Genomic DNA, 19,531 nt, shown 5'->3' on the forward strand with positions numbered 1-19,531 from the left:
TTTCAGCAAAATTATTGAAAATAGTTTTTTGAGTAGTTGTGGATAATTATATGGAGAAAATTATACGAAAAGAAGTTGATACAACCTGGGTAGTCCATTATCACAAGGGGTCCAATGTCATTCGGGGTTATAAAAAATAATAGAAAATAGGCCCATGGGAGAAAGTGATATTCTCATATAGCGAAAGCGTACTGCTCCTTATTGATATTTCGAAAAGTATACCAGGCAGCCTTATTCGTTGTTGCGTTGATTGTGTGTCATTTGCTGTGGTCCAAATGCTTTCTCGATGTTGACAAAGTATATCCGAAATTGGGTGGATATACCATTCCATTGTAATTATTCCCGTGAGTAATAGAAGTTGAGCATTGAATTAAGTGTGCAATGGACCTCGGAATCAATAGTGTAGTTATCAAAATACCAAAGATGGCAAAATAATCCTGGTAATGATATTCGGAAGAGTACGCTGGAACGGCTTGCTTGAGGTATGAGTCTATTAGAAAGATAGGATAGTATTTATATATATATATATATATATGTGTGTGTGTATATATATATATATATATATATATATATATATATATATATATATATATATATGTGTGTGTATATATATATATGTGTGTGTATATATATATATATATATATATATATATATATATATATAATGCACAAGATCAGAAACACATCAGTACTATCAGTTTCAAATCTAAACCAAAGGGGACCAGTATCTGATCGCCTCTGCTGTCTCTTTTCTGCCTTTGTATATATATCTGTCAAGCTGGAAAAGTTTTATTAATGATCCCCTTTGTTTTGGAGTTGAAACCAGCAGTACCAATGTTTTTTTAATCTTCTGTAACACACACATATAAATATATGTATATATATAATATATGGGTTTTAGTGATTTTATTCATAAATTCAAAATGGCGTAATGTAAGCAAACTATGAGGTACTTGCAGCTTTTCTTCTAATTTTCGGATTTTTTAATCATGTCCAAACGCATTTTATTTCCTTTTGGTGGATAGATTGTTGCTATTTCTTTTGAGTTAAGGGCAAAATAGATTCACTGATTGATATAATAATTAAGTGATTGATTTTGTGCTACAAAACAGATACTGTAAAGAATTGTAAGTGTCAACTGAATTAACGGAATAAATTGTAAGATGATCAACATCATGAAATTTGGAATATAAACTTTTATCATTCATTCACTATATTGCCCTGTAATTACATTGAGCTTCTTAAATAAGAATTGGTATATATTATAAAAAGGAAAGATAAGTGAATAAAGAAAATTTCCACAGAAATAAATACATATATATATACACACACACACACATACTAGCAGGACCTATGAACCGGCATCACCTGGAAAAATTGAAATATCCGAGAAACTTTCATACTTATTCTTGAACCGCTTGCAAGTGATATTGATCCGATGTTTATCTTCTGTGCATGGATTCATTATTTTATTCTATAATTATTAAATATTTCAATACGAATGAACATCAAAATGTTCATGCTATTTTATAATTTAAGAAAGAGCATCCTCGCAGTAACGTATGTGTAGAGATACAGATGGGGCAGGGGGGGGGGGCTTCTGCATAATTTTAAATAATATACAAACACTAGTAGAAAGGTACTATTTACAGGTCATTTTAAGTAATATTCATAATATTATCATTTAATTAGAAGTAAACAAATATTTTGTACAAAAACCACCTTTCATTAATAAGGTATTAGATTTAAATGAAAATTAAAAGAATTTGATAGAAATAAATTTTTTAAATATTGTGTATTATCATAATTTACACAATTCTTTTGTGCTATTGCCTTTGTTTCTGATAACGGGCCTGTTTGGTTGATTAGTTTCTCTCGCAACTACACTTGGCCTAGTTTCTATGCAGACAGCCCAGCTGAAACTGCTATTTTTTCCCATGGTATGCTGGATGCTTTTTTCTTTCGGCTATTTAACTTCGAAGAGGGGATACTAATAAGTATGTGTATTTCTAGTATTTTATACAAACATTGTTGGCTATATATGTGCATACATGTTTCTACTGCAATTCTGTTAGCGAATCAGCGCCATCGGGCCTGATCTTTTACAATTGTAAATAAATAGCTGAAACCATCAAGGACAAAAGTCATTCTAATCCAACACTTTTTTTTTAACTCGCATTCCTCCTTGACATATCGCCACTTGGATGTAAGGGGCTACTATTTTTGACCATGTGTAGAAAAGATTAACAAGATGTTGGTTTACATTACATTTAAACTTCTGTCAATCAATAGTCGGGGAAGCAGGTAGCAAGAAGGAAATTTGAAGGTCTTGCTGTTCGAGGAAATAAATTATAGTAGAAAGCTTTTCAGCATTTAGGATCCGCAACAGTGAAGAGGTGTAATCTCTTGCTAAGCAGGTTTGTCGGCGATATGTACATCGAGGTGGGGTGGGGTGGGGGGCCTAAGTTCAACAAATTCATCAGAGCACATTCCATTAAAATAATTGTAAAACAGACACAGGGATGTAACATTTGCGGTGATGGGACAGGGGTTGGAGCTTAGTTGACAAAGTGAGACCTATGAGATTGAAAACTCTTTTCTGGACGCTATCCAAGAGGAAGAAACTAGTGATAGACGTACAGCCCAAATGTGGCATAGGCACATGGTGGCCTTGTAGAGGTACAGGATACTCTCAGATGTATGTGTGTGTTAATAAGATTAGGAGTTTCTAAAGAAGAATTCTCAGGTAGGGAGTTATGTCATGGATATAAGTGGTTGGAGAGATGCCTTGTAATTGTTAAAGGAGAACAGCTTAATCTTATTAGCATTAAATGTTACCAACACCACTTGAAAAGATGAAACGCACGCAGATGTTTGAAAAGATGCAACGCACACACACGCACATATATATCATAGGAATTTAAAATTGTGATTTGAAAAAGTTAAATTTCAAATATAAAAATTTTGTTGTATGCAAGATAAATAATAGAGTATAGTAAAATATATTTCCTTAACCCATGAGATTTCGATGTTTATACATCTCCTCGGAGGAAAAATATTAGCAAATATTATAAAATGTTTGCACCTAATTTGCTAAAGGTAATAAACATAGAAAATTAAAGTAAATGTTTTTAAAGTTTTTAAATCATTTTAGCTACATAGAATAAGGAAAATTGGATATTGATGCAGCAAAAAAAAAAGGATATTGAACTTCAAATCGAAAGTGTATGCTAAACCTGTAATGGAAGCACTTGGTATTCGGCAGATAAAAAGATCGAACACGTATTGTAATAAATCCAAGGAAGCTTGTAACAATCCAATATATACATATTTTCAGTTTTTCTTTAGTTTGATTGGATATTCGGAAAATCTTTGATTATATTAATCTGGTAAAAATTGTTTTCATATATCAATTTCAAAATTCAGTTCAAGTTTTCAATCAATGTGTGAATAAAAACCAAAAGATATCCGTAGACAGGCAAATAAAATAAAATTAAATGAAAATGGAAAAAATTAAATAAAAATGGAAAAAATTAAAGAAAAGAATTGCTTATCAAACCAAAGAAAAATATCAGCACAAGTGAAAATGTTACAATGTTGTTAAAATCACAAAATTTAAATTCAATCCTCTAAAAATAAGGAAGTGAGGGGGAAAAAGAAAAGAAAGGAAGCGTCTTATTAATCTTGAATATGAAATGTCTAGACAGGATTTGACACGATTCAAAAAATATGTCAACTTTCAAACTAAGAGTTAAAAGTTAAAAAGACAGGAAAGAAAATAAAAGAAAAGAAAAAGAAAGAAGCTTCTGTTTGCTTGCTCTGAACATATGATGCTGAAATTTATAATAAAATACAACGTATATACTTAATGATAATATTTAACTGAAATATTCAAGTTTGATTAATCTGTGAAAATATTGCATATATTAACAAGGTGTATTAACTTAAAAAGATATAATAATAATGATAATAATAATATTAGTAGTAATAATGATAATACCACCAATGATACTATTAGTAGCCTTAAAAATAATGATAATAATAAAATAATAATAAATACAAAAAATAATTATAATATTACTACTAATAATAATAATAACAATAATAAAAGTAGCATTTATAATAATAATGATTATTCGAACTCTAATCAATGAGGCGAAAAAGCACCAACAAAAAATAAAAACGTGATGAATTAACTAAAAAAGTGAATTAGGTCAAATATCAATTCCGCACTGAAGTTTGTTTCGGTGTAGCGTCTACCTTGGAACTAATTTTGACAGTGACATTGAACATTCACCGTTTCCGGAGAGCTCCAAGAAAAAGACAAAAAAAAAAGCTGTGGGGCTAAATTCGAATAGTCTCTGGCCCTATTTTTGCTCGCACACCCCAGAGGAGTAAGACGCGTTACTGCCACGCTCTGTCGCTCGTGCGCGACACTCCCTGTTCCGTTTCCAATGGTGAAACCACACAAAAAAGAAAAGACATTCTTCTGATCTTATCCGAACGAATTTTCTAAAGAAAATTAATTTATCGTTTCATCCCAACTTATCGCCAAAAACATTTGACCAGTCGGGAAGGATTTCTTCTTCTTTATTTTCGGACTAAAAATAACACGAGTGTGATACACCAGGGCAAATAAATTCACACCTATTATAACAAGCTAAGTCTGATTATTTGTTTTTAATTAATTTTTCTAAATATTTATTTTCTTATTAATGTTTTTGAAAAATTAACTTTAAGTGAGCTGTTTGTTGTTTTGCCCAGCAAGCACCTCGCTTCATCGGTTTAGTTTCAGTAGTCCGCATCACACCCGAATTCTAAATGAATTTTTTTGTTTTAATTTTAACTTAAGTATAATGCAAGTGAAATCACGATATCGTTGCGTTGTAATAATAAATGTTAAAGAATGAATTCTTTGTGTAAATGTAGAGTTGAAGGTCATAGTTAGATTTCACAGTTAGTCGTTAGAACCGGAAGTAAAAACTGCTTAGTCCCGCAGGTTGCGTCTTACTCTAACTAAAAAAAAAAAAAACATTTTTGCGTTGTTTTTTTTTTTTTTTTTTATGTTTATTTTATTATGGGGAAAAACAGAAAGCATAGAATGGGGGGGGGGACTAAATACGGCATAAATAACCTTGTAGGATTCCAAACCGGAGTTTCCTTGTACTGTTATTTGTGAACGCATCTGCTGCGGTGTAAATAGGGAGAGGAGAAAGGAGGAATCTAAGAGAGAGAAAAGATGTTGCAACTTCCATAGAATCTAACCGATTTTGGCAGTGGACTCTCACCGGAAAAAATATAGGAATGTACCATTGTCGAGGAATTGTAATAGGCCTATATTAGATAATATACGTCAGATAATGTGCTACAGTCTGTACGCATTACATTTGCATGTTATGTCATGATTTTTAATCCTATTATGGTCAAAGTCGGAGGGGAAAAAATGAGTTCATTTTATATAGGGAAGATACACACACACACACATACTGAAATGTAGTTTTATTTTGTTCATTTAACTTGAGAATTTCTGCAAGTATTTATCCAAAGTTTTCATTTGGTTATATTTATGCTCTTTCTGCTTTTCCTCTCTTTGTATGTTTTCAACTTGTGTTGTCTGTGTTGCTGGGTAATAAAATCCTTGTTGGAATTTCATTGTGATTTTATCTTTACGTCAGAAAAATTAAAACAAAAATTCTGCCCTGTTTTAAAATCTGGAAGCAAAATATGAATCTTCTATTCCGTATGCATTAGCTTCTGTCAATCAATAATGGTGTCTTTGGTTTTAATTGTCTCTTTGTAGGTCGGCACCTTTCAGATTATTAGGGTAGCTGGGTTATAAGGGCGCCTTTTCCTGGAGCCAGGAGCCAGAAAGCTATGTACATAAAGAGATGTTATATGCAACATGAGGTATGCCGCTCGCGTGTCGACGAAAAGGCTCAGCAGTGATTATTGGTAGAAAAAGCATGTTTTTCAACTGTCAAACATAATGATATACAGCCGATAAATAAAATGTATAGATTTGAAAAGCTCAAAATGTGTTGATTATAATTTAAAATAGCTGAATCATGCCCTGGAAATAAATATTGAACCATGTCACTTAATATGTATGCACATTTCCAAAAAATACTTTTATTAGCAAGTAAAGATTCAAAATCTATATGATATATATGTATATGCGTGTATATGTATATGCGTGTATATGATATATATGTATATGCCTGTATGGTAGCAATGATACTTAAGCTTTTTTCGCGCACCTTCATTCCAATACAATTTTATATGCTAACTAACAAATCGCAGAGTAGTTCTTAAGGCTTTAATAGTTTTATTATTTATTTACTTTATATTTTACTTATGTATTAGTAAAATAGTAGCTGGATTATGTCTACATTTTCTTATTGAAGTAGTAGTATATTTCATTGGAGATCAATGATTTTAACAGCTGTCCTGTTTTTAAATCTCTGAAACAGCTACATGGTAAACATCTATAAATTCCTGTTTTCTATTCAACAATTTAAGTGAAGGTTTCTCTTTTATTTTAATCATATTCTTTATTTGAAACTGTGAATTTAAAACTCTCCAATTTTTCTATCAAGGAACATACATCTGTCTCTAATGAGTTGTTTGGTGGACTTGTGCTAGTCAACAAAACACGTGTAAGACATACTACATAAGCATATGAATAAAATACTATGAGTGTGAATTAAATATATCTTTTGGTTTTGGAATGATAACTAACAAGATATGCTTATTTATATATATATATATATATATATATATATATATATATATATATATATATTGGATACACCAATGCCAGTGTCTGTGAGATTAATGCTTCATACTATGATCTCATGTTCGTGGGTAGAGAGCCAAAAAAGAAGCAAAACAATGATGTCAAAGATATTTAATAGTATTAAATACTAGCAGGAAAACACGGTATTGCCTGCGATTAGATGAGCAACTATGTTTTTATTGTCCTTTCTCCTTGCCTAGTCTACATGTCACTGTTTTTTTTTTTTTTTTTTTTTTTTTTTTTTTGAGGGGAGGGGGATTAATTTTCTAATATTTATATTTTGGAGTTGACTTAACATTGATTGAGAAAAAGGAAAAGTATAACGACATTAATTAGAATGAATCTCACTGAATTTAGATTCTTCAACTCCCGTAAGATGCACTCGGCATTTCCTAGAAACTAATAAGCACTTCTGCTCCAAGGCCTGTACTCCTTATAGACATTTCTATTTTTTTTTTAATTTCTGTAACATTCTTGTTTCTGCTGTGATAAAAATGCATTCTTGTTCAGAATTCCCCCTATATTAAAAAACAAATATATGAAAATCTGTATGATATATGTAACTTGCGACAAAGCGAAAATATCATATTCTAAAAATCACGTAAATTGATCAAATAGTTTTATTTTTAAATAAGAAAATTAAATTTTATGAGTAAGTGAGGAGCAGCTGTCTTGTCTGTCATTTTGAAAACAATCTAAAAATGATAAAAGGGAGATGACTCGGCAATAATTCAAAATGTTGTAATGCCTACGAACTCCCATTATTCACTTAAATATGATTTTCTTGTTTAAAAATAAAACTACTTGATCAATTTACATAAATTTTGGAATCTATTTCTTTTTGGTCAAGGGTACATACACAATTTGCAGAATTTTCTTAAATTTTGTTTTTTAATATAAAGAGAATTTTAGACAAGAACCAAATATACTTAACTAAGTACCGTCGAATATAGTTAAAGGAAGGGGGGGGTCTATCTCTAAAACCCTATTTGGCGTTTGTGAACAAATAGAAGACTCAGATTGCCCCCACTCCATAAATCTGACCTGTATCATGTTAGTCTCTTATGTTTTATTGGTAACATGCCTTGTTTGGCGCAAATAAAAGTAAAAAAGACATTGTTGCTTGTCCAGAATTTCGCTATATTAAAAAAAAAGAAAAAAAAACTCTGTATTATGTATGTACCCATGATTGAAAGAAAATATCATATTCCAAAAATCATGTATCTTTATTTTTAATTAAGGAAAGTAAATTTTGTGGCAAAAAGAACAGCAACAATATCGCACCACCATCTTAAAAATCGACTGAAGGAACAAGAGAAATAACTCCAAATAATTCAAATTAGAAAGATTTTAGAAAGCTATTCTTCATATGGGGAGGACATTGTTAAAACTCAAATTCACTTTTCTTTATAAAACATTTGATCTATTTATGTGATTTTTAAAATGTAATATTTTCTTTCCATCACAAGTATGTACAGATTTTTTTATATATATATACGAGGAATTCTGGACAAGTACCAAACCATTTTCTAATTTAAAATGAAATATGGATAGAGAGATCTCTTTTAAAAAATAAATATTGAATAACATGTATCGAAAAGTTTGACGAACAAACCTGAACGCTGTTTGCTTCAGAATTATATGAGAAGCAATTTTGAAATGATTAACTATTCTGTGTTTTATGTATTCATTGGTGTAGCGTTTTAGGTTGCTTTCTGTTTTTTATGTTATGTGCTGCAAAGTCACGTTTGCTGTGTTAGTGTGCGAAGAATATTTTTATTAAAATGGAATATCTCTATGTATTAGCAAAGAGAATTGTTTGTAATTGTACTGAATAGTAGAAACGGTTCATAGTCAAAACAACTTGGACTGATTTTAAGTGGCTTTGATTTTGGATCTTTTTTACGATTCATTGTCTGGTCTGGAAAAAATTATTCACTCTCAGATCTCAATTAAGATTTTATAACAGCAATATTTGTTCACACTGCTATACAGAAGTGAAACTTGGCATTTCAAAGTCATCAAAGACGCGAAATTAGATGCATTTGATTCCTAGTGCTTTTCGAGAAAGATTCTAAATCAACTGGAGTGATCGAATTAACAACCAAGAAGTCAGAGATCGCACTAACCGACAGGTAGTATCGTTAACTGTATCCAAAACATGTCTAGACTGGCTTGGACATACCCTAAGATTGTCTCCAGAAAGAATTGCCAACCAAATACTGCAATGGAATCATGATGGAAAAAGAAGAGAAAGGCAAAAATGAACTGGAAGCAAATAATTGAGATTTGATTGCAACATGAAGAAACTGGAGGGATGTACACCAAAAACCATGGTATACGTTGACTTCCTTATGTGTCGGCACAGGGCACAAGAGTTTCTAGGTTTAAGTCAGAACAACTGAGAATATGAAACCTTCTACGTAGCATATTTTTGTTGGTATTGAACTCCCGTATTTAACTGTATGCATAAATTTGTGAAGGCTGATGAATTTCTGTCAGCGAGTGGTGTTGCCTTATTTAAATGCCAATTGCTGCTGCTGCTGTTTTTTTTTCTTTTCTTTTTTTTTTTTTTTTTTTTTTCCCCTACTTACGTCTGTTATCAAAATATTGCTTCATGGTTGTGCTATGTTTTGACTCCATTTGTTTTTTTTTGTTTTTGATTTTTTTTTTTAAAAACTCTCTTCCCACCCTCCCCTGGATTTCCAGCTTTCCGTGTAGTGTTTGCGATGTAGCCTCCTTCCATATGCCTGTGATCACATTGCTGCCCTGCGCTGCCAAATCAGCGCAGAGTCTGCGGATAATTCTGCCTTTGATTCGAAAAATGCACCTTTTATTAAACCTTGTTTTCCAATTTCTAATAGGCATTATCAGCACTTTCAGCGGATGTAGTTTGACTCTTATTAGTGGATCGGCAGACATATTCTTAGCATCCAGCAGACATTTACTAGGCAAGTTCACTTTTCATGATCTCTGTTACAATTCCTTTTCCTTTTTTTTCTTTTTTTTTTTTAAATAAATTTTCGTTATTTTCTTTTTTAATTTGTTTTAGTTCTTCAAGAGTAACCATTTTTTTTTTTTTTAAAAGGGGCATCATTCAACACAGCTTTTATTTTTTCTTTTCTTTTTTTCCTATTTTTCTCTGTCTATCTGTCTGTGCCCTTTTTCCTTCATTCTTTGAGAGAGAGTGAAAAATGCCACATTTTTCTTCTCTCCTATTTTCTTTTTTTCTCTCAAATTTAAAAAAAAAAAAAAGAAATAATTACTATTGAGATTGGATGATTTTTTTATTTATTTTTTTTTAAACATATTTTTGTGATATTTGTAATTTGCAAATTCTATTGTGTGCACATATGTGCATGTGTTTGCGCACAAACAGTAGCACTTAATTGTTCTGATGATTCTATTGGCAGTTTCAGGAATTTTATTTTTTAAATTCCAAAATTCTTTGTGGTCATTTTTTTTTTTTTAAGTGCTGAAAGCATTAACAACAGACATAGTTGCATTTCATTGGGATTGTCTCATTTTGCTTGGCACTTGTCCAGCATTCCTTCAACCCCTGATGAAAAATAAAAAGCAAAGAAAAATCTCTCTAATGCACATACATGTGATGGAAAGAAAATATTGTACATCAAAACCCACGTAAATTGATCAGGTAGTTTTATCCTTATTAAAAAAAAAAATTATTTTCAAGTAAATTTTAATTTATAAATACCTCCGTAGGTTGGGAATAGCTTTCTAAAATCTTACAAAAGTTTGATTCGGAGTTATTTCCCTTGTTCTTTTAGCTTTCTTTCATGACGGTGTTGCAATATCGTCGCTATTCGTTTAGCTACAAAACTTGATTTTATTATTTAAAAATAAAACTACTTGATCAATTTACATGATTTTTGGAATATATTTCCCTTCTGTCAAAGGTAAGTATATCATACAGATTTTTCTTAATTTTTGTTTTGGTATGAGGGGGAATTCTGGACAAGCACCTTTTACTTTGATAGGTTATATTTGAAAATGTGAATAAGAAAACGTGTTCTGAATAGAATTTTTTTTTTTTTTTTCGATTCAAGAGAGGAAAATTTATCTTTTTAGATACCAAGATGCAAGCTGCAATTTTATTTCTTCTTGGCTAAAGATCTCAAATCTGTTGTATGCAATCATGACGGAACAAAAATGTTTCAACGACAGGCTGAGGGAGCTTCTGGAGTTGTTGGTTCCCTATGGAACTCATTCATGTTGGATGTTAGACATAGCCTGTCGTATTTGACAGGTGATCACAGATCAGCTTCTTCAAAGAATTTTGCTTACATTTCTGCATGGTAATTACATTGCACGCTCCACAGTGCGAATGTAATATACTTTTAAATGAACTCTATCAAGGATGAATGGAGGCATTTTTTCTTTATTAAAAAATAAATCATAAAAAAAATAAGTTAAATATTAAAATCAAGATTAAGCTTAAAATGTAGTTAATTGCGAGAAAAAATATAACAAACAATATTGTTTAAAACATCTTGGATGTGACAAGAAACTGCGTCTAATGATAAGGTCCCAATTTGGGAGATATGGAAGTGACCCCTTAATTGCTATTACACTCGGGTCCATTATGACTCTGATTGATAAGGATCCTACCTATGAGTATAATTTATTCTTTATAGACTATGTATAAAAATATAGTAGAATCCGGAGATACGGCATTTAAAATTAATAACAAAATGCAGTACAGTATATAATACACATGTATATAATCAAATAACATTATAAATAACACCGTAAGGCGGGGCAAATACCATAACCAGGGTCTGGAAAACATTGTATTCCACATCGTAATCTGAAAAACACGGATACTAGAGCCACTGTATCCCAGGGTTCTACTGTATGCATATTTATAAAATATACATATTTTTAAACTATATATATATATATGGCAACAAAAAGTGTATTTCATTTTACGTTACAATTTTTTTCATGTCCAGTGGAACAATTTCAAAAATTATATCGTTTGAACATTTTTCAAAACCAGCATTTCTTCAGACTTTATGAATAAACACACTTTTGACAATAGATCATTTTTGAAGAGAAAGAAAAAAGAAAAATTCCCTTAAGGGGGAAAAGCATGTGAGAAACATTTACCTTTGCTGTAGTTACGGAAAAGGGGCTTTTCCGTAACTACAGCAAAGGTAAATGTTTCTCACATGCTTTGCATACAACAAAAAATGTTTTCCATATAAAATAACTGAATCAGAGTTAATAGCAATAAGAACCCAACTACGAACCAATTTTTTTTTTTAATATAAAAAAATTATTCTCAAAAACTTTACCTTGTGGAACCTGACTAAAAATGAATTTTGCACATCTGAGAATAATGTGCGCTTAACTTCAAAAGTCCATGCAAGAGTGCTTCACCTTTTTAACTTTTGCTATTAATGACCAGATAAAGTACAGCCTGTTTTACAATAGGGTTTTTGAAGTGAAGTTCATTGAAATCAACTTTTACTTTTTTTTTTTTTATCCAACTTGAGATTTTCATTATATTCATTCAATCAGATGAAGTTGAAAAAAATGCTTGTCATCTTTAACTTCAAATTATTGTATGAGGCATTTAAACAAAATTTGCGTATTTGAAAAGAGGCAGGCTTCCACAAATATCTTCTTTTTTCTGATAGAAGATACTAGCTTTTTGGGGTTTTTAATATATATATAGCATCATTACACGATAGTCCTGGGTATAACGTAAAACTACATTCGGCAATGAGGTGCGGCAGCTCCAAGGTTTTGGGGAGAATGTCATTATACCTTAGTCGTTGCAGTGCTGGGTCACTCTTGGGCAAGGTGTAGTACCCACTAGCCCCCTTATTTAGGGTCACAAAAATCCAAGCCTGGTCAACGATGCTCTTAGCGGATGAGAAAGGAATCCCAACGGCTTGCGCAGCAGATGAACCAGCACCATAGTGCCAACGCGGTGAATAAGGGTGATGTACAACTCGACTCGGGTCTGCCTCAGCCATCGGATGCGGCTGATTGCATGTGTGCAGACTATCCTGACCCATCCTTGCCTCTACTTTTGCTTTCGGCGGAGAGGGTGCTAGCAGTACTGGGCAAGCTACTTATTCCTACCTTGCCTAGGCTGGGAGAGAGGTGAAAGTCCTGTGGCGATGGAGTGAGGCAAACCGGCAGGTTTGATGGACTGGAAGCCGCAGCGTGATCTCTGCACTCAGGCGATTGGAGTATGATGGTCGTGCTCTTACTGAAGCCGTCATTGTCGAAATCGACAGACTGCCCGAGAGAGGAAGCAAAAAGAGCGCGACTACGGGCGCCACTGTCCAGATTTCCTGCCATCACGTGTCACATCTGCGGCCAAGGTTTCAGAGCTCCGATCGGACTCACATCGCACCTTCGACACGGACACTAACCAACCTCCGCGTCATTGTCGAAATTGACAGACTGCCCAGGAGAGAGAGACACGATAATCTAAATTAAGTTTTTAACGTTTTTTTCCCTTAAAATATGTGAGGAAATCCTTCATTTTAATTGTTGAGTTGAAATTTGCAAAGATCACATGTTGTGGCAGTTTTAAATCCCTCATCGTCAGTATTGTAGTCTGACAAGCTGGGAATAAACACATCTTTAAGTAGTTTGAGTAGAGCCGTCGGGTTATTATCTCGTACATGAGTAGTTTTTGTGTAACTTCTTTTTATTAAGTGTTTACGTTCAAGTTGCATATCGAGGCCCACAGATCGCAATTGTTATTTTATCACTGCCGTGTACGGATGTCGGAAACATTTGTCAGATGATGTTTAACGTGTTCATTTTACCTTAAAGTATGGTTGTTTGAATAATAATAAACGTCTTTATCTAATTATGACAGTAGTTCCAAAAGTAAAGCCTCCTATTTTTTTTTTTTTTACTTAAAAAGTTGAAGAGCTATGGAGGCGGGAGTGGTACCATTAAAATGAGCAATTTTTTGTGTTCCAGAATTTATTTTTCTATATAGTCATCATGATTCTCAATATAGTTGGGGAGGGGGGGTTAAGTCAGTCTGTCATTTAACCAAATAATAATGAATGGGGATTTTTTTTTAATTATTTTATTAAAATTCTCCTCAATCATGTTTCCTAATTTTTTGTAAGGATACTTATGTTTGCCTGATGCACAAGTATATCGGAGAATTTTTACTCTGAATGTAATTTTCATATGTGCCAAATACTGTACGAGATTCCTCTTCTACTTTCTCTTCCTTTCTGTGAATCAATCCCAAATGAAATAATCTCATCAAAAACGTCTTCAATAAGGTTAGAGTTAAGATGAACTGCATCATCCATTATGAACCACATGCCAATCAATGTGATTCTGTGTTTTTTCTTAAAACTTTTATCACCATTTCATTATCAGCTATTTTGAAATATTTCTTTGCATTTTTGTGTACAACAGTGATTTCATTGAATTTAAACATTTATGATTAAAAAGCTAACGATATGGAACAAAGCTTAAGTTGTAGGCAGCCATTTCTTTCATTTGTTAGTTCCACCTTAACCTTTTCAGCTTAGCATGTGTGCCCCCACCCATTTTTTAACGACATTCCAAAGTCAAAATTTACCCATGATGCATTTGTTAATTGAGCCACCAGATTTCAAATAGTGTAAAGAAATTTTCATACCAGGATCAAAAGAAAACTCATCAGATGAGTTGAATAAATCAACAAATTTTAAAAAATAGTATGCAGCTCTAGTTGTATGAAAAACTCGCCCAAGATCATGATAAATGATGTAATTTTGTTTTCCAGCATGTGTTAAGCTCTCTGGTATATGAATAGAGGTCAAGGAAGCCATTCTTGACACGATAAGAAGAGATTGAACCAATTGGTCACTGCAACAATCAGCGGTGTTTCCAACGTTGCTTGGATATGAAGTGTATCTGTTTGGTATAGCTTACAGTGGATGGCCCAAGACTTGTAGTTGCAGATTCGTGTCCAGCCTTTAGTTTTCCAGAGCCACATGGACCAGGTTTTGATATACAACACCTGGTATCCCCAAATGGTCACCCATCTAATTACTGACAAAGGTTAACATTGCTGTCTTAGCAAAGAGGAGCTGTTCTTTTGTTTAACACATGAAATGAAAATGGAAAATATTTTTGAGAATCCCCCCCCACCTATTAAAAAAGATAAAAATGTATGATGCACATACCTATGACAAAACGAAAATATCACATTCTAAAAATCATGTAAGTTGATCAAGCAGTTGAATTTTTAAATAAGGAAATCAAATTTTATTAGGAATCAAAGGACGTCTGTGTCGTCCGCTATCTAAAAAAAAAACGGAGATAACTCAACAACTGTTCAAACTTGCAAGATTTATGTTGTGATGCTCATGAATTCTTACTTGATCAAATTCCTTCATTTTTAGAAGATATTTTCGTTTTATCACAGGTACATTCATCATACAGATTTTTCTTTTTTTATATATATAGTGTGTGGATTCTGGACAAAAGCCACCAAGTTTGTATTGTTGTATGCAAGAAAGGGCAAGAGCAAGATCTTGCAAAAGTAATGTCATAGTGGGAGTCGGCTGACAACGATCAACCTCTTTTTCACTAAACTGTTCGGAAGAGGAGGGGGATTAATTGTTATCCTAAAATATCTTAATTGGTCTCTAGGTAGTTTATTTTTTGTATGAAAAAATTTACTTAAAAGCAAAGTCATATATAAAAAATTTACTTAAAAGCAAAGTCGTATATAAAAAAACTTAAAAGCAAAGTCGTATATAAAAAAACTTAAAAGCAAAGTCGTATATAAAAAAAACTTAAAAGCAAAGTCGTATATAAAAAAAACTTAAAAGCAAAGTCGTATATAAAAAAAAACTTAAAAGCAAAGTCGTATATAAAAAAAAACTTAAAAGCAAAGTCGTATATAAAAAAAACTTAAAAGCAAAGTCGTATATAAAAAAAACTTAAAAGCAAAGTCGTATATAAAAAAAAACTTAAAAGCAAAGTCGTATATAAAAAAAACTTAAAAGCAAAGTCGTATATAAAAAAAACTTAAAAGCAAAGTCGTATATAAAAAAAACTTAAAAGCAAAGTCGTATATAAAAAAAACTTAAAAGCAAAGTCGTATATAAAAAAAACTTAAAAGCAAAGTCATATATAAAAAATTCTTTTACAACAATTTAAGCTCTTGTCCATATTGTACCTTTTCAAGCATTTTTTTTTTTTATTATTATTATTAAAAGAAAAAAGTGCTCCAATGATTAAATTTTTTTTAAAGGCTCATATATAGTCTACATTTTGTGTGATGACTTTTCTTGGCTCACAGATTAAATGAAATAAATGTATAAAATTGTGAAAAAAATATTTTTCATTGACCGAAATGTAGGCTGGATGAACATTTTAAAGAAAATTTAATCACTGAATTCTTTTTTTCTTTTTACTAATATTTATAAAATATTGGATATTTAATTTGATTTTAACTTATATCCATAAAAACATTGTATTTATAAGTTTGCTATATGTATTTTTGGATGTTATTTTCGTTCTTGTCGAGAATTCCCCCTATATTAAATAAAGAAAAATCTGTATGGTGTATATATTTGTAACAAAAATATTTTCCAAAAATCACGTAAATTGATTAATGGGAATTCAAGGACATTACAGCAAAAATCTAGCAAGTTTGAGTGGTTATCTCCCTTGTTTCTTGAGATTGTTTTTAAGATAATAATGTAAGACTCATAAAATTTGATTTTCTTAGTTAAAAATTAAACTATTTGATCAATTTATGTGATTTTAGGAATATGATTTTTGTTTTATCACAGGGATGTATATCATACAGATTTTTCTTTATTTTATTATAGTTTTTTGTTTTTTTAAATATAGGGGAAATTCTGGACAAGAACTTTTTTTAGACTATATTATTTTGTGTGTGTGTATATATATATATATATATATATATATATATATTATTTTACTTGTAAATATTAACTCTTTAATATTTATAATATATTTTAAGTTTACCATTTTGATTACCTTAGTAAACTTATTGTAACTTTTATTTTATATATATATATATATATATAATGTTGTTTGATAATACTTGAATTTTTTGTGATTTCTTTTACTCCTTTTTTATGTTTTGCATGACTTGTGAATAGAATTCAGTGGTTATGAATCCATTTTATTATTTAATACAATTATAATCATTCTATCGCTATCTCTTTCTTCCCATTCCCCCGACACACCTTATCATTTGATTTCTGATTTTTATTTATTTTTTTTTTTTATGTTTGTTTCCGATTTGATTAAAGTCTTAGAATGGGCATCTTTTATTTATTTCTTCAATTCTTTTCTTTCTTTGTCTTTTCTTCCTTTTCCTTTTTCTTTATTTTTTCTTCCTTTTTATTTTAAATTGCTTCCATAAGCTTAAGGTTGGTTGTTGTTGTTGTTGTTGTTATTGTTGTTGTCAGCATTATTATTTAAGATGTTTATGAATCAAACTCTTCTTAACAATTGTTTTATTTGCCTTTCTTTTTCCCTCCCAGGGATTACCGTCAACCTGCAGCCCCTGCAACTGTCCAAGGAAGTCCTGTCCACCATTTTATCGTTCCTGCACACCAACAACCTCAAGTGACAATCTCTGGAGTTGGGCAGTTCAGTGCATTGGCACCGCCCCCAGCACACCAAAGTCCTCGCCATGTGCAGTATGCCAACCACCCACTGCCCGCACACATACACCCCATACTTCATTCTGCCAGTTTACCAACAGCCACCATTCATACTCAAATCCACCCCCACTACGCAAACCATAACGGCTTTATCAATTCGGCTGCTGCAGCTGCGGCGGCAGCAGCCGCAGCTAGTGGAGGCATTTACACATCGTATCCGCTGAGTCCAACCAAAACCAGCCGGCAATATCAATATCTCTACCCAACGTTCTCTGGCGACTGAAATGTCCATTTGACAGACGGACTGAGCAAGACATTTTTATCTGGCATACTAGCTGATAAAGGATGACGACAGTAGCTGTGAAGGAGATGGTAATATTCCTCCTTTCTCCTGCTTCGTTTCTCCCCCTCTTTTATTTCATTATGGCCTATATTTCATTTCTTTCCAATCTAATGAGTGTGACCATTGTTGGTGAATTATAAAACTCGTGATGTCCCTTCTCTGACTACTTTGTATAGCAACAAAACAAAGGATATATTTTCAAATATTCTACGTCATTATTACCTTGGGGACAATTGCTTTTTTCTACAATCATACACACAAAACAGCTCCCACACACTAAGCCATCCCCAGGAAATCCTAGACTCAAGTTTAGCCCTCCTTAGGGCTCTTTACTACGATACATCACAAGCCAGGATTTTTAATCTAAACCATCTGCATACAAAGTCAAGTTTAGGATTACCTGTTGAGAGCTAGCTTGGTATGTCTGGTCTGCTTTGTGTGTATGTGTGTGCAAAACATATATACATACACACATTACACGCAAAGGGGTTTCTTCTTTTGCTCACACTTCCATTTTTTTTTTTTTTTCTTTTTTTTTTTCAAATATTCCTTCATGGCTCCAACTATGCCCTAAGGTAGATCCAAGGTGCTATTAAAAAACACGTTTTTTAACTCCTTCCAAATTTTCTAATATCTTGTAGCTCAAACAACAACAAAAAATATACTAAAGAGTCTTTTCTTTTATATTTTTATGAAGATTTTTAGTTTTTATTTACATTTTTACATTCAAAAACATGAAAGATAAAACAAATTTAGTTTAGTTCAAGATCGTTTTTCTTTTTTCTATTCGTAGCAACGTTTATTTTGTAAGACATTGTGATCCATTTTCGACCAAGGATTAGTAATTTTTAAACATTTATAAAAAATTATTTTGGTAGCATGAATTAAGTACAATATTTAAGCAATAAAAATAGTCAAATATAATTTTAGTCTAGTTTAATAAATATGCCATTCATATTCAGAATTCAACCTAATTAAAAAAAAAAAAAAAGCAAAAATACAGAAAAATCTTTATGATGCACGTACTTGTCAAAGAACAAAAATGTCATATTCCAAAAACAACAAAAATCTATCTTGTAATTTTTTTTTTATACAGAAAATCATTTTTTTATGATTTTTGGTGATTAATAGTATATCACAGCCATTACAAGGCTGATTTTAAAATGTTGATAGTTTGTATTGAGTTGTCTCTTATTATTAAATATCGTGGATCAAGACACCCTGGTCTTACTTCATCATGAAATTCGAGTTTCTTAGAAAAAAACAAACTATTTTATCAATTTACGTAATTTTTTGAATATGACATTTTCATTTCGTGACATGTACGTATGTCAAAGATTATTTATATTTTTGCTTTTTAATTATGTTGAATTTTAGACTTGCACCAAATACTCTATAGTTGCAGATTTTTTTCATATTTACACAAATAGACAAATTAATTTACGATCTTTTTTTTTTTTTTATACAACCAAAATTAATGAAAAACAAATTTATAAAATGTATGTGTTTGCATTTATAATATGTGCATATTTATTTGGACGGTTTTGGATGCAAGTATGTGTGTGTGTGTGTGTGTGTGTTTATATATGTATACATGTACATATATATTTACAAATGTATGCGTACGTTATATTATTTACATGTTTTATTTAACAAATCATTCTTAATTTTGATCCGTCATATTTAAGCGAAAGATCTGTTAATATAAATGCATTAAAACATGATCTTTCCGTTAAATGCAGT

The 19,531-nt window shown here is 31.6% G+C and overlaps 1 protein-coding gene across 18 annotated transcripts in view; it reads left to right on the forward strand.

Moving 5' to 3' along the window:
• Positions 1-19,056, forward strand: part of LOC145293296 (homeodomain-interacting protein kinase 2-like) — a 288,357-nt gene extending 269,301 nt beyond the window's left edge. For 13 of the 18 annotated variants that reach the window (XM_080139909.1, XM_080139914.1, XM_080139919.1 and 10 more), the window contains exon 16: positions 17,323-18,784. In XM_080139909.1, coding sequence (XP_079996035.1) covers positions 17,323-17,728 — 406 coding nt within the window. In that variant the 3' untranslated portion in view covers positions 17,729-18,784. Of the gene's footprint in view, positions 1-5,800; positions 6,035-9,660; positions 9,748-17,322 lie in introns of those variants that run through there. The other 5 variants (XM_080139924.1, XM_080139923.1, XM_080139922.1 and 2 more) reach the window with 2 other exon arrangements.
• Positions 19,057-19,531: the final 475 nt, after the last annotated feature.

The sequence above is a fragment of the Euprymna scolopes genome, chromosome 14 (assembly GCF_053919585.1).
Source record: "Euprymna scolopes isolate OS-2025 chromosome 14, ASM5391958v1, whole genome shotgun sequence".
NCBI classification, from domain to species: Eukaryota; Metazoa; Mollusca; class Cephalopoda; order Sepiida; family Sepiolidae; genus Euprymna; species Euprymna scolopes.